Genomic DNA, 24,631 nt, shown 5'->3' with positions numbered 1-24,631 from the left:
ATATATATATATATATATATATATATATATATATATATATATATATATATATATATATATATATATATATATATATATGGGTCGGATAATTTCAAGTCCACTATGACTTCGGGTCAGGTTGGTCCAGTTTGTTTTTTGGGTGTGTCAGAGTGATAGTTGATTGGGTTGAGTTGGATTTCAGGTCAAGTTCGATCGGATAGAACCATTTTAGATTTTCATGACCAGGTCAAGTTTGAATCATGTCATTTCAAATCAAGTCAACATTTGAACAATAAAATATTTTAGAATTCGAATAATTAAGAAAATAGGTTGTTTTGAATTTCAAATTTGATAAGTGAATTCAAGGCTTAAAAGGGAATACTCAAAGTATGCAATTTGTACAATAAAAATATTTCCTCCGGTGTCCTTTAAGTTGACATCACTTGACTTTTATACTATTTACAAACTACACTTTGACTATTTTTTGTTATTAATAGCTGTGATTAGACATAATCAAGTGAGATATTGTCTAAATCGTCTTAATATATATATATATATATTTTATTAATAACCACTTTTTATAATTTTACATTATCGAGATAGAGATATTAATCATTAAAATATTTTATTAGCAAGCGCCACAAACGTTATAAAGAAAGGTGTTACAAAAAAAAAAAAAACGGAGGTAATATTTTGATTTAAAAAAACAAGTTGATTCAATTTGTTTGTTCGGTTTTTTTTTTTTTAATTTCGATTTTCTGGTCTACTTGAGTTAATTAATTCAGGTTGAGATCAATTTAGGTGTCAAGATATTAGGGTTATTTGAGTTAAAATCAAGGTTGGGTCACTTTGGGTATTAGGTAATTACTTTCGATTTGGGTAAACTAGATGAAGCTCGTGTGATGCACGATTTGTTTGAATTTTCTAAAATATATATATATTTTTTATTTATGTGCTAAAATTTGTTACATATTTAGATAAAATTCATAAAATCAAAAGATAATATTTTATATTTAATTAATTTAAACTTAAAAATATGATATAATTAAAAACTTAAAAATATGATTCGTCAATTTTTCTTACGTGACATTTGATTTAATTAATTCTAAAAGAAATTAATAATCTCTTATTTAATTGGTTACCACTATAATTTATTATCCTACATGGCGCGTTAAGATAATTAAATCCTACGTGGCTCTTTAAAAACTCGGGAAAAACTCCCCTTTATATATATATATATATATATATATATGGCGAGTCACTTCGCGTTTTGGGTTATTGTTTCGGAGCCACATTAGGTCTTAGCCTGAATATTTCAAGAGGATAATGAGCTTGGGCTAGTTTATTTATTTATTTATTTATTTTTTATTGTTTTAAAGATTGTCGAGTTTACTTTGTACGCCTTTTCATTTTTTTCCAACTCCCGTGCTATATTACTTGTATTTGTTAAAATACTGTCTATTGCTACTTATATACTCTATAAAATATTTCTCTTCAAAAAAAAAAATTACTCTATAAAATATAAAATTGTCATGTTTGACCTTTGTTGAATTATTTTCAATGTGTAGTACTTAAAAATAGCTGCTTCAATCTGCTCTGCCCTACTTCAATCTGCTTTGCTCTGTCCTGCTCTGCTTCAATCTGCTCTGCCCAGAAGCTCAAAAGAACAGGACCTAAGAATATGAAGAATTGAAGATTAATTCATTACACTATGAAAGAAAATGTGAATATAAAATACTGAGTATAAATTGAACTATTGAAGGATAATTTTACATTAACAACAATAATTTTGTACGAGTAACTAGTGCAGCATAATATTTAAATATGGACCATTTGGTGTATTTGAGTACAATAAAAGAAAAAGAAATAAAATTGCCGTATTAGGGAAGATTATTATTATTGGAGTATTTTTTTTGTATGTAGTACTCTGTATATAGTCTCGGTTCCTGAACTCTCAGATACCCAAGGCAAATCCAAAACGCATTCACCAGCAACATCCAACCGTCAGATATAAAGCATCAACGCTCCAAAAGTAAAAATAACAATCGACACGGATCGCCAATATACACCGTCCGATTAAAACACATCCAACGATCAAAAACAAGCGCGGAACAAACCCCTCCAAAACCAAAATTTCAAAAATTTCAAACACCCTTTCCCCCTTCCCTATATAAACCCCTTTTCCCCACTTACCATTTACCATCACAACCAAAACCAAAACCCAGAAAAACCAAATCTCAATAAACCAACAAATTTTCAGAGAGAGAAAATGTCAGGAAGAGGAAAGGGAGGAAAGGGTCTCGGAAAGGGAGGTGCCAAGAGGCACAGGAAGGTGTTGAGAGACAACATTCAGGGTATCACTAAGCCCGCCATTCGTCGTCTTGCTCGTCGAGGCGGTGTTAAGAGGATCAGCGGCCTCATCTATGAAGAGACTCGTGGTGTTTTGAAGATATTTTTGGAGAATGTCATCAGGGATGCTGTTACTTACACCGAGCACGCTCGCCGTAAGACGGTTACTGCTATGGATGTTGTGTACGCTCTTAAGAGGCAAGGCCGTACTCTTTATGGTTTTGGTGGTTAGGGTTTTGTACTGTTTTTAGGGTTTGTGTTTAGATCTAAGTGTAGTTTGAAGAAGTTTTAATTACTTTCTGATGTAATTGGAAATTTGAATCGAATATATGAAATATATATTGCTTTTTTAACATGTTTGTTCTCAGTTTCAATTGATGCTAAATTAATTGACGCTTTTTTTTTTGACAAAAGCAGTTTTAAGATCTTTCTGGGTATAAGTTATTATAGTATTCTGCTTATACCAGCTCAATTGGTCTTTTACTACATTTTTTAGCTCTTTGTAAATTGCAATTTGGATTGATACTTGTATTAGATTCTTTGATTTCTATTTACTTATTTGATGCTATTTATTCATTGGTAGCAATTTGACTGAGTTCATTAATTTTTCAGAGTAAGAGCTTGTGATTTTCAAAAGCAACATCTATTTAGATGTTTATTGATCAAAAACATAGATATGATCCAAAAGAGTGATTTTAAGCTGTTTTCATGTTCATTCATTCAATCAGTGATTTTCAAAAGCAACATCTGAAGCAGTAGATATAGAGATGGGTTTGAAGTTGAAGGTGTACATCTGTAAAAGTAATACTGTATGAAGTTGACTACTCGCAGGCCTAATTATGAAGCATTTCTACAATTAGATACTGCTAGTCTGAATTCAGGTTCTACAACCACAATAGCAAATTAGTATTTCTTTGTTTCCTAAAAGAGATATTAGAGAAATTGAAAATGGGAGAGCTGATAATCTATTTTGCACAAAAAAGCTGATAATCACCTAAAGTGCTATTATACGGAGTATTGGAAGCACATCTCCAACGTTTCCAAGAACTTGAGCATGACACACTATCTTGAATGTAAAAGAGCTGTGACGCAGAGAATGACAATTGGCCCTTGATCAGCGTCACACAGATTCAGCTCTTTGTGCTGTTATAGTGTTATGTGTGCTAGCCGCTAGCCAATGATTTCTTGTCCTGTAATCGCTTTCTCAAATTACTGACTACATCAACCCCTCAAAGAACCTGCTGGAATCTAATTACCTTCAGTTGAGGCTTTTGCAGAGGTTAGACAGTCATAGTAGCCCAGGTTCTCATAATATGTGTCATCTGTGTTGTCAACAAAAACCCTGACAGAACTATTCATATTACTAGGCAAACTTTCAAGTCTGAAACACTTCGGAAGGATTAAGCATTGTAAATTGTTCAGCTTCGTGATGCTATAAGGAAGTGACTTGATTCTGGTACCGCTAATATCAAGTATACACAATCCGATCAACTCATCCAAATTTGCTGGCAATTCCTTGAGGCTGAAACAGTCTTTGAGTCGTAATTCTTGTAAGTTTCGTAGTCTTGCAATGCTTGGAAGGAACTTGATGCGGTAGCATGTAATAGAAAGTGTCTCCAGGTTGATTAAATGGTCCAGAAATTGTTCCTGGATATCACATGCAGTTTTCTCCTCACAAAAGTCCTTAAAATGTAAGATTTCAAGATGGCAGAGACCTGTTGGAAGTGTCATTATGCTGCAATTTTTAAGTTTGAGCCTTCTGAAACTTGAATTTTCCAGCAATGCTTTGAGTGAAGGACATTCGTAGAGATACAAAGTTGTCAAATTAGACAGCTTTGTGATGCTAACAGGAAGCGACTTGATCTCACAATATCCAAGAGATAGATGCCTAAGACTGACCAACTTATCAAAATTTATTGGCAATTCTGTGAGGGAATTAAATGATCCTTGGAGATTTAGAGTTTCCAAATTGGATAGCTTCTCTAAGCCATAAATGATGGGTTCGACGCCATTAGCTGCAAGAGAAAGGTGTCTAAGGCTGACTAACTGATTCAAGTCTGGTGGCAATTCAACATCACAATATTGAACACTCAACAGTTCCAACTTCTGTAGCATTGCGATTTTTTTAGGGAGGTGCTCAAGGTATGAACTATTATAAATGTAGAGATGAGTGAGCTCTGCAAGTTCCCCTATGGACTCTGATATATGATCTGTATCACATGATAAGTCTAAGTCCAGAAAACGCACCAGCGAATGAGAATCATAGTGACAATGAATCCATGGCCCCGGGTCTCCCTTCAACTGGAGGTATCCCCAAGGAAATACAATGGAGGGACAAGCAATTCTCTCATATGAGCAGTTGCATTGATTATGAGCTGCTTCTGCTGTAATTTCAACAGCAGCAATAGAAAAAAGCTCAATAGATAGTACTTACAAAAATTGGAGAAAAAAAACTGACAATATGTGACAAATTCTTTTTGAACATAATAAGAAAAGACTTGCTATACCTCCAAGAAGTGGAAATGACAAAGGAGCAATCTCTTTTCTGAGTGCATTCCAGGTTTTTCGAATGTGCATATCTGCAAAAGCTACGACGATGGACTCGTTTAAATCGTATGGCAATGTTTCAAGTCTGAAAGACCAGGGGAGTAATAGGAATCGCAAATTCCATAGCTTTGTAATGCTACCAGGTAGGCACTTGATGGCAGTACCTTGAATATCAATGTAAAACAATTCTAGCAACTCATCACCCAAATCAGCAGGCAATTCTGTGAGATTGTAACAATGTCTGAGGTCTAATTTTTGCAAGTTGTGAAGTCCTGTAATGCTAGAAACAGAATTGAGCCGGAAACAACTCGAAAGAGAGAGATGTCTTAGGCTCTCTAAGAGGCTTATATTTGCTGGCAATTCTTCCAGTTTGATACAACATTCAACTTGCAATACTTTCAAGTTGTGTAGCCTAGTGATGGCGTTAGGAAGGCACTTCAAGATTGTACAAAAACAGATATAAAGGTGGGTGAGCCTTGACAGTTCCCTTATTGAATCTGCTATCTCTCCTTCAACATCATTATTCGCAAAATCCAACTCCAAACATTGAACTAACAAAAGAGACGCAGGGTTATTTTCAATCCAAGGCCCCGGATCCCCCTTCAAACAGAGCTGACCAGAAGGAGATATACCGCGGGAGCATACCAGGATCCACTTCTTCCTCATAAGTGACCACACATATTGATCACGAGCTCCGGTCGTTGACATTTTGTTTATGAGCAGGAACGTGGAGCTAGAAGAGAATTTGATTAGTAGAGATCCGATGTATGTGCTAATAACATTTTCAACTATACAGCAAAATGATCAAGTCCCAAGGAGCAAGTCAAAATTCAACTGCACCTTCCGACCATTAACATACAAAAAGGTTAACGTGCCCACCCTAATGAAAATTAAAATTTACGAAGTAGTTGGTTCATTCTCCAATTATGACTTTAACAATCAATAACAAACTACCCAAGCCAAGAATATTGCTTGTAATGTTATAAGTAGCCTACAGCCCTTCTCAACAAAACTGCCTGAACTTATAATTTCTTCTAAGTACATAACTTGATAATGTACATAGGTCGAGATGCACCATTCATAAGCTATGGGAGATGTTGATGAGCATTTGCAGGGTTAGGAAATGCCACACTATTTTCGTTGTTGCACAGGGAGTTTTCTCAATGGCACATCACACTCAGATGCAATCGCGCTTAGACAGATACTTGCACTTTCTAAGCACTCTACAAAATTTAACTGAGAGTGAGGGATAGCTAAGTTGATTAAAGCGTCCCTCCCAATTCTAAGAGATTGATTATCTTCATTCGCCCTTGTGGCTCTTCAAAGACCAAAAAAAAACTCTACGAAATTGAACTGCTATGTGAGATTTTGTCCGAATCATTTGGTTGGGTTTCTTGCAATTCTATAGACAAAGTTGATGGTTGAGAGTTTGAAACTATAAGTTCGTAAATAGTCTACTTTATCTGTTAAAATCTTTTATACAAATAAATACGGAGTAAAATATAGCATCCCTGTACAAAAATAGCGTATTTGAACTTAAGTTTAAAATGTTTTTTTTTTTATTTATTTATTTTATTTATTATTATTATTTATTTATTTATGTATTATTTTGGACAAACCTAAAAAGCATACAAGAGAGCTAAGACTTCCACCTTGCTTTAGCAGCAAGGTTGTGAGCCTCAAAAACATTAAATAGCCATACATTCAAATTTTTTTGTAATGCTTCGTAGTTCAAAATAATTAATGCTCCGTAGCTCAAGTGGTTCGATTTTGAGATCAATTCTCATCAACCTTCTTTGTGGCTCTCTTAACAACAGCCTATTAAAAAAAAAAAAAAAAAAAGAGCTTCTTCCATTAATGGTAAATTTTTTTATTATACGTCACCCACATATCTATGCAAGCCACACACCCATATACTGATATACTACGAGTTTACAAGTATTATACAACAGAACAGTCAAATTCATGGCTGGTTAAATGACAGGACTAACCAGTGGAAAGCAATTGTTTTCTTTCCAGAAAAACATGTCTTATAATTGAAAATGTTCTGTTTACAATTACAATGAACAGAGAACAAAAATTTAGCAAAACTGAAGGCAAAAGAGAACAACATCCACATTGTGCTCACCCCTAAATATTACCAGCAAACTATATACAGCTTGCATAAACAACCAACTGATACACCCATCTACAAATTCTGACTTGCCCACCATCCTAATACTACTACAAGAATGGATTACAATCTATGCAAGTATCTAACTGTTCAAATGGTTTTCAACCTCCCGAGCTTTCACACGAACTTCCAGGATTACCTAATACGTCTTGAATCAACAGTCTCACCATATTGCTTCCTGATGATTTTGAAATATCTAAGCACTCTTGTAGGTCAGAGTCACAAGCTATGAAAACCCACTCGTGATCATCGTCGAGATATTTTATCTCAAATGTTCCCACTTCGAGTTTAAACCTTTTTGCCACCTCCTCCTTCAACTCCACAATATTGGAGTTCAAAGAGAATCTAAATCTGATAATATCTTCTCTAAATGTGGCCTTTATGGTAACAGCATTCATATCTTGCCGAGCTAAATATCTGGGCATCATACCAGCAGGACTCATAGACACTCTGGGAGATGGAATAGGACAATGATGATTTGTCCACCCATGTTCCGGAATGACTTCTTCTACATTGGTGTCATTGGCTGAAGGACATAGATTTCTTAAATCCTTTGAGCTTCCTGCATCCTCAAGAGGCATGCCCCCAAAGGCTTCTCGAGGATGATGTGCTGCAAGGAGGGCGTCTGGCATTGAGTAGCCGGAAACCATATGTGATTCTCCATTTAGTTGACCCATCATACCAGTAGAGTTACCTATTTGATCATGAAAGTTGGGAATGAAATGGCCATTTGGTGGGTTGCTTTCAATTCCAGGACTTCCATGACATGATCCATGAGAAGTTGATGTCCCTGCACTTACTTCTCGGGATCCACTCCCTGCTTTAGACACAAACTCGTTTTGCTCATGAGTTCTTTCTTCATGACTTGATTCCCTGCCGCTGGTTTGCCTATCGACTCTTTGGCTAAACTGTGGCACCTCACTCCTTTCATCTGGAAGATCATAAGATTTAGAAGTTGGTGATTGTTGTTGATAAGTTCCATTCACACCAGCAGGCCAACTAATAGACCCAACAGGAACGGGGATAGTAGGTTGACCTAAGGAAGTCAAGCTAAATGTTCCATCAGTTCCCTGGACAGATTCAATCACACGCTTAAGCTTTGTAAGGGAGCGATTCACCTTATTGATCTTGCGAGATGGCCAACGTGATATGCCATGCTGCCTACAGATGCGCTTCATCGTTGTTGGACACACTGTCAAATACAATGCAAAACCCTTAATTACTGGTTATCCAAATGTAATAAACAGACATAACCTTACAGAAAAATGCCGTTAAGATAAGACACTTAACCATGTTAATAAATAATGAATAGATTGCAATAAAGACTAACCTCCAAGGCTTTTTGCTGCATCTTTAAGACTCCCAGCAAAATACTGTTGAAGAACCTCCAAGCTAATTTGTTTTTCAGCTTTTCCACGTTTTCTTTCTGAGGTTTTCTTGGGCTCTTTATTTTCAACTACAGAGATTCCATTGTGGCATTGACCAGCTCCAACAACACTTTTTCCAGCATTTCTAGAATCAAGTTCCACCAACTGGGGCTGGGATATATTTAGCGGCGGTGGTACACCATTTATTGTTTCAGCCACAGATTGAGGGTTAGTCGACAAATTAGATTCAACTTGTAGGTCCTGATTCTCATCTGCGGACACTTCAATGATTTCCATATATTTCCTTTCCTCTTCCAGAGTTCTTCCAGAAGCTACCATTAGATTCTGGAGATCCTGCTTCATTGTAGCCAATATGGAGCCTAGCAATTTAAGCTGCTCTGTAGTGTCTTTTAAGTCAAGAGGGAGGAAAAATTCAAGAATATAATCATCATCTCCTGTATGTTTGCTCCTTAAACAGATAGCAAAGCTTCCAGTTAACCCAAACATACGAGCATAGTGCACCAATGGGTATTCAATTTTACAAAACTGTGATATATCTCGACAAAAACTCAAACCATGGGATGAAAATGACCTCCCAGCAACACCCTGCCCTTTCTGAAGATGATGCTCGGCACAGGCTTCTCGGAAGCCCCACATATGAGCATCTACAACATAGAATGCGACATCAGTGGTGGACATGCATACTTGTCCCATACAGCTTCCATCAAAGCTGGAACAACTTTTCTTCACACCACCACCATAGGCTAGAACACTCCTATGCCTGCATGGAACCCAAGTTTGCGCCAGTGGCAATTTATAGGTTTCACATACCTCAGTCAATACTTCCAATATTTCCGCAAGTGCATTTTGGCGACCTTCATTGCAGATCTGGACAAACATCATTGTCATATTAGTCTTCAGAGATTATGGTGACACTGGAACTTAAGCATTGCAAGATCATTTACCTGGATATTAGGATGATCCAATATCTCTGAGCTCTTCAGATTTACAGCCTGCAAAAGAATTGAAATTACGCAATTTAGACCTTGTTGAAGTTTGAAAGCAGAAAGACAGTATAAAGTCTAAGCATATGCTTGTTTCAAAAAAATAAAATAAATAAATGTCTAAGCATATGTTGAATTGCTGACAGAAAACACAGGTTGTTTACATGCAATATTTTTAAAATTTTAAGACAGCTTAAGAAGAGCATACACCCTTCCCTTCCATTTTTCCTTTTTCAAATTGATTGACTTGAAAGATCTTATACAGATGGACTAATTTAGTGAAATAAGAAATTTTGACCAAAATCTCACACTGAGTACAAAGTATGGTGCCTATGTTGAAACAAAGCACTTATTAGAAATAGAGGGAGTAAACTAGATATACAACTTTCCACTTTTTCAGGGCTATTAAGAGCCCAATGGCCATCTCTGCTAAATAAGTACACATTGCAAGAAGGGTATATATAAACCATATCTCAGAGAATCCTTCTTACTCTAGTTCCTCAATCTGCTTTGCAAAAACCATAAACTAATTAGGAGCAGGATCCTGAAGGGGTTGTGGCTGGAAAAATCATAATAACATGACATGCTTTATGTTCAAGCACCTTTTGATTAATTTATATTAGTGGTGTCAATTACACCTTATATGAGGCAGAGTGGCAGATACTTCAATGGCGAATAAAATCGAGAGGTCTTTGAAAACAGCCAAGTCCAACATCTGTTGGACATTTCTACCCAAGTCCAACATAGTTCTGTTGGAATATTTCTTGTCAAGTCCATAGAACTCGGGCACACAGATTTCCATACCATCGACACAAAATCTATGATAAATTTTCCAATACCTCAACATCAGACCAACATTACCCCTGAGGGTTTGAAAGAGCTCAATATAAATCATATTTGAAAATTTGAAATCAGCCAAAACGGAAGCAACATAGTTCAGCCATAACACACTTCTATTGACTTCCCATCTCTTTGGCTACAGGAAGAAGCATTATTAACATCTCATTCCATGTGTATAATGCAGCATACAATGTATTAAGTCAAGCATAATGCCTGATATTTGGGCTCAAGATGCGTTAAAATATTTTATTCAAGATCAATGACACAATCTGTATTCAACCAAAATCAAATCAGACATATCTTGATCAAAATAGGGGATAGAAAATGAGGCAAAGAGCAAGCGAAAGGGGATAGAAGACATTAGGCATTTTGCCTTCGTGAACAAAGATAAACTAACCTCAAGAGCTTTGCAGACTTTATCAACCTCAGGAGCATAGTTAATCTTCTGCGAAGTCATTATGAGCTCAAGCACACCAACACAAGACTGCCCTGAAGGTTCAAGTACGGGCAAAGCCAACGTCCCTCGAACATTATAATGCTTGGCATGTTTAACCCTTGGATACTCTTTGCTGGTGTAATACTGCACATTAGGTGACCACTCTGGCAACTTTTGTCTAAAAACACGGCCAGGCAACCCAAGAGTCGTTATGCTCTCACCATCAATCGAGAACATATACATCAAAGAAACGGTCCTATATTGATTCAATCCATTACTGTGAGGCCCTAGCACAAAGGGCTGCCCTGATGTTGTCAACACATATTGGTTCCCACTCTTTACAGGTGCCCAAATCTGAGCTAAAATCTGATTTTGTTCAGTTGATTCTTTGAAGTGCCTAAGTGCCTGTGTCATCCTCTCTTTGATTATAAATGATACATCAAAGCTATCCAGTGGAGTATGTCCTAAACCCGGACTCGGAATCTTCTTCTTATCATCTTCCTCCTCACCACCCTCATTCCCTCCATTCTCAACCACAGGTTCTGGATTACCTACACAATCAACCAAACTAACATATCACAAACAAAAATTTCAATATTCAGTAACTACCCTACAAAATCAATCCAATATTCAATGCTTTTCAACTTTGATACTACAAGATATGCAATCAATCAATTAATCAATCAATCCCCTAGAAGTCAAAGGCATGAACCCAGTATTCTTATAAACTCATCCACCATTGACACTCCTAAATTTGAACAATTTAACATAAAGTCAAAGGTTAAAAAAATTCCCAAAAAAACCCATAAATTTTTATCCTCATTTAATATATAATTTCTTCAATTTACTAGAAAAACCCCAACAAACATTACTAGGTAAAGTCAATTCAATCCAATCAAAAGTTTCCAGTTATACAAGACAAGAAAAGGAGTAAAGTATCATACAAGGAGTAAACCGAGCAAGCTCAGCCGGAATCCGAATTCCGGGAATATTCCGGTCGTCGGAAAAGTTAACGGCGGCGGCGGCAGAACCGTCGGTAAAAGCCCAAAGAGGAGAAAAAGGCTGGTCAGAAGTAGAAATCAAAACAGGTGAAGTAGGGATCTGATCAAACGACCAAGAAGCATCTAGATCCCCAAAATCAAGGTCCATGAAAGTTGAAGAACAAGGGTCAAGGTGTAGCTGCGTCACACCAGATTGTAGCTCCCGAGTTCTTGGAATTTGATGATGATGATGATGATATGATGGCTTAATCCCAGCCGTCTGATTACCTTCTTCAACTGATGTTGCTGTTGCTGCTGCTGCTTCGGACATAATCAATCAATGACTTCTATAAACTTTACACACTATTTTCTCTCTCTCTCCTCCTCTTCTTCTTCTTGTATTCTCTTCCTTTCAATTGAAGAGGAGAGAGAGATAAAGATGTGATTTTGATTAGATAAATCTCCCAAAAAAGTTAAAATAATAAAAAAAAAGATTTGTTTTTTATATTTATTTTTTATGTGGGTTAAAAAATTTATTTAATACTGGGTAGAAAAATATATTAATGGGGTACTATTGTTATTTTTGTGGTGGGAATAATAAATAAATTTCTTTTCAGAGGTTGATGGTGATTCCATAAGAATGGAATCCCACATTTTCTCTCTCCTCAATTTTGTGCGCAGCCTAGTTGTTGGGTTGAAAAGGATGATTTATTTTTACTCTTGGACTGTCTTAAATGTAAAAATACAACTTCATTTGAATATTGAGAATATGTACATTTTTCTTCATTTTCTAATCGTCTATCTTATGCTAATGTCCTTTTTTAGGTGAATTATTACATTAATTAAGTTATTACTGTAGTACTTTAGTAAGCATAGTAAAGGTGAGTACGTAATTTGTGGAATTCTGGAATCTTATAATCATCTAGTAATGGATGTATTTGCATGGTGCACTAGATTCTTGATTTTTATATGTTTTACAAGACTACAACCAAGACTTTTCTTCATTTTCCTTTTACTCGTTGGGAAATTCCTTTTCTTTCATTTCATTAAAGGAGAATTTTTCTTTTTTTGTAAAAAAAAAAATGGTTATAAAATGGTAAGATTTTTGAAATAATATAATGAAATTTAATTAGTGAACACAGGAAGACTAAAAGTTGAGCATTCTTATTTTTTAAAAAAAACATTATACAATAAGAGCATTCACTACAATGAGCATAAAAACATTTCCTTTATTTTCTCTCTCTATCCACTTTGTGGTCATATTTTTATCTCAACAATGATAAATAAAAATAAAAAAAAATTCTTCTCCATCCTCTCTCCTACCTTTTTCAATAGGGGTGTCCATAATTCGGATAAAAACCGAAATCCAATCCAATCCAAACCAAATTATCAATTCGGATCGGATCCGAACTTTAAATCAGATCGGATCGGATTGAGATTTTTTGGAAATTCTGATTTTCGGATTGGATCGGATTGACCCTAATTGGATCCAATCCAAACCAAAAACCGAATTGTAAAATTAAGCTTGTATATTTTGTATATTTTGAAATTTAGCTCAAATACATAATACTACATAAAATAAATTAGAGAGACTTTGTATTAATTAATTAATGACTTAACGTTTAACTGTGTATTTTAATCATGATTTTGAAGACTTTTATTTATAGTAAAGCTTTATTTTTATAATTGTATTAGGCGCTAAAAAAATAATGTATTATAATTCGGATTTTCGGATCGGATCCAAATAACCGAATTTTAATTCGGATTGGATCGGATTGGATCAAGAGAGAAATTCGGATCGGATCGGATTGGAAAATTGAAAACCGAATTATATTTCGGATTGGATCGGATTTAGACTAAATCCAAACCGAAAACCGAACGGACACCCCTATTTTTCAATACCCCATCAACATTTTTCTCTCTAAACACATCACCGTACTCATATTCCAATTTAAATTCTTTTATGAGCCATTAAAATCTAAATTTATCAAATTGATAATGTAAATAATATGTAATTAGTAAAATTGTCATTATATTGTTTAAGAAAATTATTGTTATATTTTATGATTTTATTGTCAAAAGTATTGGTTTTATTATCATAAAAATGCCAAAAATTTCTAAAACAATTTTTTTTTTTTCTCCACACCATTTAAACGCATCGTTATGATGGGCGGGTATTCTATGTGCTTTCCCATTCAAAACACATCATTTTGGGGGTGAGGAAAGTAAAAAAGATTTAGTTAGTTTTTAATGAGAGTTCCATCATCAATTTTTTTGCTCATCCTAGGAGCATTTTTGGTTTTGCTCATGAGCATTTCTCAAATTGCTCATTGGTGTAAATATAGGAGAATATGGCACATGTAACTTTATTTTGCTTTTTCCTCAATATTTTTACTCATGAGCATTTTTTTGTACATAGTAGTGAATGCTCTAATAATACAATTGAATTTTATGGAGATTTTACATTTTCGATTCTCGTACTGTAAACTTTTCCATCACCAAGCTCCACTTTGACACGAGTATGTACAACAGAATAACTCCATTTCTTAAAAAAAGAAACTCTATTATTTTTTCTGGGTGTTCTTACATTGAGCTCTCCATAGGTAGTTATGCCTTCCATCCTCCTAAATTGATAAAATTTTGAACATCAAGCAATTCAAATTCAATATTGAATCACAATTGAGACAAATTGTTGCGAGATTGCAACTTTAGTTACTATCAGTCTTTGACCTTGTTATTTATATAGATCGATGCTTTGAAGGGTGAGAGAATCAATGGTTGTTGAAGAGTTTTATCAACTTAAATTCATACCTAAATCTTCTATGTTTTCTTTCACTAATTCTCAAATGCTCTCTAAGATAATAACAACTTTTGTAAACATTAGGGTGCTTTTAATTTGCATGCTTTATTTAATGATTGACGGCTGGGAGCCCTAGTTAATATCAGAGATTAACATTTCACTTTATCTGATCTCACAACTTCATGCATTAATTTTTTGTGTCACTTTATTATTTTCATTTTGTCATATAAAAAATAAAATAAAATCAAGGAACTTGAATTTATCCGCTGCACAATGTATTACTAGTAATTTCCTCTTTTGAGTGATTAAAGTAACCTTGTATGATTGTACGATTCTACGATAGAAAATTATGAGATTAATTTTTTTTTTTCTCTTTTTTTAATGATATAGAGAGAGATCAGAGCTTCACTCTTGGCAATGAAAAAATGTCTTTATTGGTAGTCTCAATGAAATTGTTTTAATTTACATCTTCAATTAGCTCATAAATGTTATTTTCAAGCAAGCCTTTCTTACCTTTTAAAAAGTACTAAACTCTTATGAACATTGTTGAGATGATTATGCACCTAAAAATGTTTATTTACATATTTATCCTTTTTTAAAAGTATGACTAAATTTTTATGAATAATGTTGAGACGATTAAGCCTTTAAAATCTATATGTACACATTTACCTTTCATTTATATATTTGCTCTATTTTTTTGGTTTTAAACTTAAATAATTATTGTCTCTACCTTTCAAACAGTTTTAGCTAACGAATAGTATTTGAATAATGATTTAAACTGTTTTTTTACTTATTTTCCCTTATTAATGTTAATTGCCTCTTTTTTTTTTTTTTTTTTTTTTAACTATTGTATAAATAAGTGTGCAAATATTAATGCTCATAAAAATATTTGTTAATATATTTACCCTCAACAATCCTACCAACAATTAAAGTTGTAACATAGGGTCAAACCAAAAAGACTTTTGAATATATATATATCTAGATATGGCGCATAGGGATGTCAATAGAGCGGGGCGGGTCAGATGTTATCCTTCCCATCCTCATCCCCATCCCCACCTAACATTTTCATACCCATCCCCATCCCTGCGACGGGTCCAATATTCATCCACACCCCCGTCCCCGCGGGTACAACTCCAAAACAATCCCCGTCCCACCCCCCACTTGGATATTCATTCCTACCTTATCCCCACCAAAGACCCACCTAATCCCCACCTAATCTCTGTCTCTCAAATACATAATCCTACGTAATTAATACGAATAATAATAATAATAATAATAATAATAATAATAATAATAATAATAATAAAAACATTCTTAAAATTACATACATTTTTGTTTATAATATAAGTATAGTACAAAGTATTATAATTAATATTTTATTTCACGTAATTATTTTATAAAGTAGTATAGAAGTATATAATTTTGCTTTAAGGATATATAGATGTGGGTATTAGGTGGGGATGGGGCGGGTATGAAGTGGGGCGGTGTTTAGGAAAATTTTAGGAAAGGCATCTAGGAATTTGCTTGGGGATTTAGGGGTAATAACAATCAAACCATAAATATCAAATACAATAACAAAGAGAAACAATAAAGCAATGAGTAAATGGTTATATTAAGAAGATTAAGTTTAGAGATACAATACTAAGAAAGGACGGACTTCCTTGTTCAGCAAGGACACGGTCCTGAGAGAATAAGTAGAGTAATCCGTTTCTATTGATGTATGAGTGTGTGTACATGAGTATTATAATGTCTAATTATGCTATTTATACCTAGGAACAACTATGGTTACAAAGATAACAGAACAGTGCGTTTCTGGTGCGGCTTGCCGCACCATGCGGCAGGGTACCAAATCAGCAAATGACATAGTAACCCCCCAGACAAAGTAACCCCAAGACAAAAGTAACCCCTGACTGACTTAATAACCCTTGACCTAGTAACCCCTGAGGGCCCTGACCGACCTAGTAACCCCTGACCTAGTTACCCCCGACCTAGTAACCCCTAGTAACCCCAAGTAACCCCCGACCTAGTAACCCCTAGTAACCCCAAGTAACCCCTGACCGCCGACCTAGTAACCCCTAACTGATCTAGTAACCCCCAACCTAGTAACCCCTGACCGCCGACCTAGTACCCCCTGACCGGACCTAGTAACCCTTGACTAGACCCTGACCTAGTAACCCCAAGTAACTCCCGACCTAGTAAGCCCAAGTAACCCCTAACGGACCTAGTAACCCCAAGTAACCCCTGACCGCCGACCTAGTAACTCCTGACTTAGTAACCCCAAGTAACCCCGAACCAATCTAGTAACCCCCAACCTAGTAACCCCTAGGAACCCCTGACCGCCGACCTAGTAACCCCTGACTGGATCTAGTAACCCCTTACCCACCACCAACAAAAAACTACCACCAACAACCACCACCAACGAACCACTACCAACCTAAACCACCAACGAAACCAGATCTAGAACCCAGAACCACGAAACCACCACTACCCAGCCACGAAACCACCACTACCCACCCATGAAACCACCACTATACACAAAAACAATTTGTTTTTCGTTCTTCAATTAAACAAAAAATTAAGTAATAAAATTTAACAACTTACAAGTTATATAATCAAAATCTTCACCGAATAAGCTTGAATTCAACATAAAATTCATAGAACATAAATTTCCAAAAGTAAACCATTAATGAAGTTTGAAGAAATTTGGGCTAAGAAGATGACACTATTAATGAAGTTTAAAGAAAAAAGAGGAGAGAGGAATAAAATTAGGGGAAAAGGAAAATGTTGTAGAAGATGGAAGAAGAAAAGAGGAGAGAAAAATAAAATTGGGGGCAGAAGAAAAATGTAGTAGAAGATGGAAGAAGAAAAGAGGAGAGAGAAGATTTTTTTTTTTAAAAAAATATATGGCTGCCGTACCGTACGGCCAGCCGTATATGAAACTTTTATGGTCGATCGTGGGAGATCTTCTTGATTTTATTCTTTTTTCCTTGTTCAACAGATGTATTCTTGGCAAGTATCTTCTTAATTAATTTTCTGATCTTCTTTGCTATACTTGTACCGATCAAGTCGTTGCTTGCTTCTTGATGTATTTTTGAGTGTTTGGCCGTACCCTAGGATCATTGGGTTGCTTGGTAACACGAGCCCAACAGGCGGGTGGGGTGGGGCGGGGATGGGGCGGGTACAACTTAAAATCCACCCCCACCTCATTACCCATGGCGGGTATGGGTTTTATCCCCATCCCTGCCCCACCACCCGCCAAACCAAGACCCATACCTGCCCCAATGAGACGGGTCTCCTACTTGACCCGCCCTAGTGACATCCCTAACACATATCGCACACGTTAACTTAGTAACATAAAAAATAGCTCTCATATTTTAAATACAATTATTTTGTATTTAGTGACATTAAAATTGTACTTTATATAATATAAATATCCAATAGAAAAGGCAATGTAACAGGAAAAATAAAGTGCACTTAATTGATTAATTAATCATGTAATAACATTGCGGTCGTCTACCAACTCTTATACGGTTTTCCATTAGCAATAGTCTAGTATATTCACATGCATCAGATGCATAACTTTCTGGCACATCAATTAAAATTACGGAGTTAACTATTACTGCGGCTACAAGATTAATTATATTAGCCACTATGATTTTAATAATATTGATTAATTAGTGTTGATGATTCTTTCACTATTAGTGAAATGACCTTTTTATCCCTCAATATATTGTTTTTCCAAACAATGCTACAAAAGCAAGTACACTTTCCCCCTCGAATATATGGAATTGAGATAATGGAATTAGGACAATAATTTTTTTTTGACAAGAATTAGGACAACTAACTAATTAGACTTAGAAAAAGAAACAAAATTACTTAGGTAGTATCTCTTTATTAACAGCATTTTAGATTTAATGGACCCATCACTAAGTGACGATAATTCTTTGATAGAGTTGCCGCTTTCCATAAACAAATCTCACTCTGGATACATGGGATTTGGACTATGGGAGTGACTACTATCCTACATTTATATTGACTGTTTTAAGATAAAGAATATATTTACTCTGTATATATACCATTCATTACTTTGTAATTTAAGTTTTAATAAATTCAAGTCTTTAATTACATTATTCATATAGCCTCAATTGAACTGAACTGATTGGAGCTGAGTCGAACTGAAATGAAGTAATTGGAGCTGAGTTGAATTGAACAGAAATTAAGCTAACCCTATTCTCTTCAGCTTAATTTCATTTCACTTCAATTCATTTCAGCTCAGCTCCAATCCGTTCAGTTCAGTTTAACTCCTAATTTCTTTATCTCATAAAATATTCATTTCAGTTCCAATCGGTTCAGTTTAGCTCAAATCAATTTAATTCAGTTAAATTCAATTCAGTAATGTGAAAAGGGCCTAAAATAATATAATACTAAAATAGCTTTGAATCTTCGGTATTAGTCCCTTGCTAAATTTCAAAGTTAGCGAAGATCATTATAAGTCTATTACTAGTACACTATGATCGAGTTATGACGACTGACCCTCTTCTACAATGAAGTTAATTATTTACCTTTAATCTCTAATGTCAATACTACAATCACGTTATTACATTTCTAAAAGTATCTAAATACAAGAACGGAGAGTCTCTACTACTTTCCCTTCCTCTAAAATTCAATGATTTTATGTGGCACTAATAAGCCACTAACTTGAATGAGTACATCCGTACATGCATGTTGTATTCCAAAATGAAGATAATATATTCATCTCTTCACTTTTTTTTTTTTTATTTTTTTATTTTTTTTTAAGGTGTTGAATAAGTCATACACTCATACGATCATATATATATATCAATATATGGGTTACAATAGGATCTCACTAAATAAAATGTATCTGAGCACCCTAAATTTTCGTGGTCGAAATTTTCATACTTCTAAACCACATGTTTTTATAGTTCTGTTGTCTTTTTCACCATTTTTTTGGGGGACATAGATATGGTAAAGGTCCAAGTTTAAGACTAATGCTCGTATCACTAACCGGTTTGGAACAATTACTTAAGGTTTTACATTAATAATACTACATGCATATGGTTACACCCTAAGAGAGTTCATGTAATAGATGCAATATAAAATCTGTAGATTAAAGAAATCAACAAACAAATTAAATTACAAATTCTACACGCGTATGGTTCAATTCGATCACTAACAATGAGTTAGCTAGCTACGTCCATGACATGCAAGATGAACGTTTTATTCATATTGAGGATAATACAATATAATTACAAAATAATGTGGCTAGGTTACACCCTAAGAGAGTTCATATAATGCACCCAAAATATTAGAGTCGGTATGGTTATATATTTGTTAATATTGTATCTTTGGCTAGTTTATCTTATTAGGAGTTATAGGCAAGTTGGGTCTTGTTGTGTAGTGTGTATATATATGTAATTAATAATATCAATACGAAAGGCTAAGCCGTTTTCTCCAGTATTTGTTAAGTTTAACATGGTATCAGAGCCTATCTAATTCCTAGAGAATTTTTCCGATCTTGGTTCGTTCATCAATTTTTTTTTATGAAATTGAATAATGAGATGATAATCGTTTGAAGGGGACTGATAGATTCCAAATTGTATATTTTATGAAAATATAACATTGTAATTGATCCAATAACTTATACTCCCTCCGTTTCTTATTTCTTGCAACATTTTGGATGCTTCACATTTCTTGCAACAAACTTCTTTTTTTCCTTATTTAGAAACTTTTTTCTGCCAAAAAGACCAATATACCCTTATTTATAAAAAATTAACACATAACACTACACATAATTACAATTCATTATAACCCTAATCGGGCCTAATCAGATTTAATTATCTCTAACCCTTCCCACCCAAATTAAATCAGCTCCCCATTATCTTTCTCTCTCCTCCTTATCTCTCATTTCATCTTTTTCACCTCTCATAATCAAATTTGGCTTATTGGTGCTTTCGTTGGTTTTGGTGGTGTTGTGGGTGGTTTTGGCGGTTCATCAGCCTAGATCGGGGAGGTTTGGTGGTGTCGATGGGTTTCGCAGGGGTTTGTCGGTGGTTTGGTTTGTAGGTGGTTTGGTAAGTTGGTGGTTTTGGTGGTTTGTGGATCAGAACTGGGTTCGGTGGTGTTAGTGGTTTCGCAGGGGTGGAGGAGGGGTATTGGTGGTTTCGCAGGGGTGGATGAGGGGTCTTGGTGGCGTGGGTTCTAGATCTGGGTGGTTTTTGGTAGAAGCTTAAGTGGTTTCGTTGGGTGATTTCGGGTGGTTTTAGGTGGTTTCGGGTGGTTATGGGTGGTTTCTAGGTGGTTTTGGGTGGTTTCCGGGTGGTTCTGGGTGGTTTCGTTGGTGGTTCCAGGTGGTAGTGTTTTGTTGCTGGTGGTTCTGGGTGGCTTGCCACGTTCATCGGTGGTGGTGCTGGAGTTTTAGTTGTTTAATTAATTATTCACCCTCTCCCCTTAATTACATTATTTACATGCCCTTACTTTTTAATAATCATCCTTAAAAACTTTTAACTTGGGAACCATGCACGCCCCCTTTGTTGCAAGAAATAAGAAACGGAGGGAGTATTATTATAATTGAAAATTAAAGACCTCGGATGCAAGGCACTTCCCCAATTCCTAAGTGAGAGAGTGGATAGGAGTCGTCGACCACTCAAAATGATGGGTCCATTGAAAACTAGCTAACTGGTGATGATGGTCGATGGTGGTGGTACCAAGCGTATATGTACATGTTTCTTTGTCTGTGTGACTCTCATGCAATTAATTTGAGTCCACGTCAACCTCAACTGGAGACTTCTACTTCTATTGGCACCATACAACTATACAAGTATACACCTTTAAAACATATCTCAGATGCTATCTATTGAATAGATAAAAGAAAGCATATATAGCATCATCTATCAAATAATCTGCCTCACATCATTGTTTAGGGCTCCACCCTCGATCAGTGGAAAGCTAAGAATTCTGTGGTTCCACCCCCACTCCCTCTCACTCCCACCTCTGATCGATCCTAACTTTTAGTAGCGGGAATTAGAAAAGGAGGGGTAGTAAAAAGAAAAAGTGGCGGGTCATACTGTCACATTATTTCACTTGAAGAAGAGTGAATATGTTTTAAACTTGTGATCTTTTATCACGTTAACTATTGGTCCCATTGTAGAATAGTAGTCTATCACGTCAACTATTGATCTTTAGGGGACTAATTTAATTTAAAACTTAATTTAACGGTTAAATATCAAGATTGATTCATATTTTTATATAAATTTTTTTTTAGAACTTTTTAATCTTAATATGAATTTAATTTTCTGAAATATTTAAGTAAAAATTAGGTGAATAAAACAGATACGGAGAAACAAGTAATTAAACTTCTATAAATTCGATTATAATTAAATATATAAAATTAGGTGAATTGAACTTGTATCAATTTAAATATACTTTGAAATAAATTAAACCTTTTTATTTTATTAACTCTTTTTGCTAGTATAAATTTATAAATTAATTGTTCATTCTTCCTAAAATAAGTAAACAAATCCGGGCCTAAATTTTACGTATAAAAGTTTCCTTTCGAAAGAAATCAAGGAATAAGACAATTTCAAGTGGTGACAAGATATGCTCCACGCACCTCTTTTCCCCCTACTCTTTTTAGCTTTTCATTGCATAAGGTATCGGAGGACTAATTACAAAGGACATGTACGAACGTCTTTCCTTTTTTGTTAATAACAGGTAACGGAGTACTAATTACTAAACTTTCCTTTTTTTTTTTTTTTTTTTTTGACACAATTACTAAACTTTCCTTGACAATGCGTAAGTTATAAATATGAAATATCATCGACTTATCGAGGTTTCTTAATAAGGGCAAACTTGTAAGATTCTCTGTTCCATCTTGCATGCATGTATAGTAGGGTATAAGATATTTTGCTTCATTAATGAAATTTCGGGTGATGGTGAAATTATTTCTTTGGGGGTTAATCTTAGAAAAAAGGAAAATGATGGTACCATGTCAAGAATAGAGAGAATAGTATTGTGTATTTCGTATTAGAGTATGTACAAGTATATATACAACCTAAAGAGATTAGGGCTCATATTATCGGCCCATAACCTATACACTATATAGGCTTAACAAACATAACATGAAGTCTTGAATTGATCACAAATTACAAAATACGAGTGACTTTTATTGCTAATATACATTTTACTACCCCTTCGTTTTTATTTGCTTTATTTGATAGGGGCAGAAGGAGTGTGTATTGACCTTCCTTTTTTTTTTTTTTTTTTTCAAGTTAGAAAAAGGATGGGAAATTGTGCATAACCAAGTGATGTAGGGCTATGAAGGGAGAGGACGATGATTAGGTCACTTTATAACTCTAGAAGTTACTCTTTCTTTTACCAATTGATTTTGAGATACCTTAGAAGATTCTATAAACTTGTAAGTAGTTCGTTACTCTTCCATGCCACTACTATATTTCGATCATGCTAGTTGGTTTACTATACACACTTCTGTGCCGATATGTTTTTGATCAATTAAGTTCTTATAGATTTTAGCCGTCTTAAGGCTCGTTCACATTTTACTTAATTTCAGTCCAGTTCAGTTCAGCTCTTATTAGTTCAATTCGGCTCCTAATTTCCCCCTCTATTAAAATATTCATTTCAGCTCAGTTCAGCTTAGTTCAGTAAATGTGAACAGACCCTTAGTCATTATTTTCTATTTTAATTTGAGTTTAATGTTTTAAACCTATTTTATTTTAATTTATTGTAGTTTTAGTTTGAGGTTAGTACTTAGTAGTAATAATAGTATATGTATTATTTCACACCTTAATCTATACTTAGCATATGGCTAACTAGTAAGCTTAATTTTCGTGTGATTTCATTTAGAAGTTACCACGTAAATCTTAAGCTATACTCTGTAATGATCATTTTGATCATGAGCTCATGTCATGGATTCGTGGGCTCGTGGTGCATCATTCCCATGTTTTTTTCTTCTTCTTAATTCATGAGTTACCACGTAAATCTTGCATTCCTTATGGAATTATGGTGATCATTTATGCTTACAATAATTGTGACTAATTTTTGTAACTATTTACACGTACTTCCACCGTTTTTTTATTTATTTATTTTTATTTTTTATTTGATACGTCACTTTAATTAAGATATTATAGTAGGTAAGTGAAAAATTTATTGAAATACTTTTATCTTAATCCATCCGTTGATCTATTTTGATCACTCTATCAAATATTATGTCAAAAAAGTGTTATAAGTATAAAATAATAGAGGCTAAATAGGTTTTTGAATTACAAAATTAATGTATATCCATAAATCCTACCAATTTTACACGGAGTATGAGCCTTCAAGCTAGTGTGGATGATAGATATATTGTATTTGTCCAATTGTCCTCTTTTTATACAATTTGTTAATCCGTATGATTTTTGACACCATATCAAAGAACCAGGCCAGCTAATAATACGAGTACAAATTTACTACTCCGTAATACTATAATAAGAAAAAGAACCAACTAATAAAATTCAAGTATTTAAGGCTGTACGAAGACCAAATTGTACTCTTATTATTGATACAAAAAATAAAATAATCAAGTTTACTTGCTTGGTTGAAAATTTAATTAGTTTTAGCAAAAAAAAAATAATAATAATAATTTTTTTTTTTTTTAGGAAATAATAATAATTAGTTGTTGGAGTTGGAGTGTCTCGACATCGTATTTTCCAAAACAGGAAAAAATAATTATAAATGAAAATATATAACCTACTTGCCTTTTTTTAATACGAGTAGACAATCACCTTCTTCCATTTGTTTAAAATCTCCTTTTTTATTGTGTAAAAATTGAACAAGTACACATTGGACTAGGCTTCCTTTTGTACTGATATAAGTCTAGGTACATAAACACAAACATAATTTCATGTTAGCAAATAATTACTATATGATTATAAAATTATAACGTCGTTATTATTTATATAACCTAGTGGTTGAATTCGTCACCCCAACAAATTAAATATAAGTCAACTCTTATTATAATTGATCAACTAGCTTCATATAGTACGTGTATTTTCCAACTGAGCTTTATTTGCCACAAACTCGATCACAACTGGATGGGATCTTCCACCTTTCTAGCTGAAGATGTTAAATATTTGATAATTGC

At 34.5% G+C, this 24,631-nt stretch overlaps 3 protein-coding genes across 3 annotated transcripts; 1 reads left to right on the top strand and 2 right to left on the bottom strand.

The window, feature by feature from the left end:
- Positions 1–2,163: 2,163 nt before the first annotated feature.
- On the top strand, positions 2,164–2,683 carry LOC110722731 (histone H4). The gene has a single exon (XM_021902020.1). It carries the CDS (start codon positions 2,249–2,251, stop codon positions 2,558–2,560), a length of 312 nt encoding a protein of 103 aa, XP_021757712.1. The 5' UTR covers positions 2,164–2,248; the 3' UTR covers positions 2,561–2,683.
- Positions 2,684–3,576: 893 nt separating this feature from the next.
- Positions 3,577–5,583, bottom strand: LOC110722521 (protein lap4-like). The gene is made up of 2 exons (XM_021901791.1): positions 4,836–5,583; positions 3,577–4,712 (listed from the first exon to the last, which is right to left on the bottom strand). Exons 1-2 carry the CDS (start codon positions 5,581–5,583, stop codon positions 3,577–3,579), a joined length of 1,884 nt encoding a protein of 627 aa, XP_021757483.1.
- Positions 5,584–6,853: 1,270 nt separating this feature from the next.
- LOC110722728 (protein NLP6-like) lies at positions 6,854–12,368 on the bottom strand. Its single transcript, XM_021902017.1, has 5 exons — positions 11,640–12,368; positions 10,657–11,246; positions 9,381–9,428; positions 8,379–9,303; positions 6,854–8,240 (listed from the first exon to the last, which is right to left on the bottom strand). Exons 1-5 carry the CDS (start codon positions 12,004–12,006, stop codon positions 7,150–7,152), a joined length of 3,021 nt encoding a protein of 1,006 aa, XP_021757709.1. The 5' UTR covers positions 12,007–12,368; the 3' UTR covers positions 6,854–7,149.
- Positions 12,369–24,631: the final 12,263 nt, after the last annotated feature.

The sequence above is a fragment of the Chenopodium quinoa genome, unplaced genomic scaffold (assembly GCF_001683475.1).
Source record: "Chenopodium quinoa cultivar QQ74 unplaced genomic scaffold, ASM168347v1, whole genome shotgun sequence".
NCBI classification, from domain to species: Eukaryota; Viridiplantae; Streptophyta; class Magnoliopsida; order Caryophyllales; family Amaranthaceae; genus Chenopodium; species Chenopodium quinoa.
Note: the sequence above shows the minus strand (reverse complement) of the source record. Positions and strands in the feature narration are given on the sequence as shown.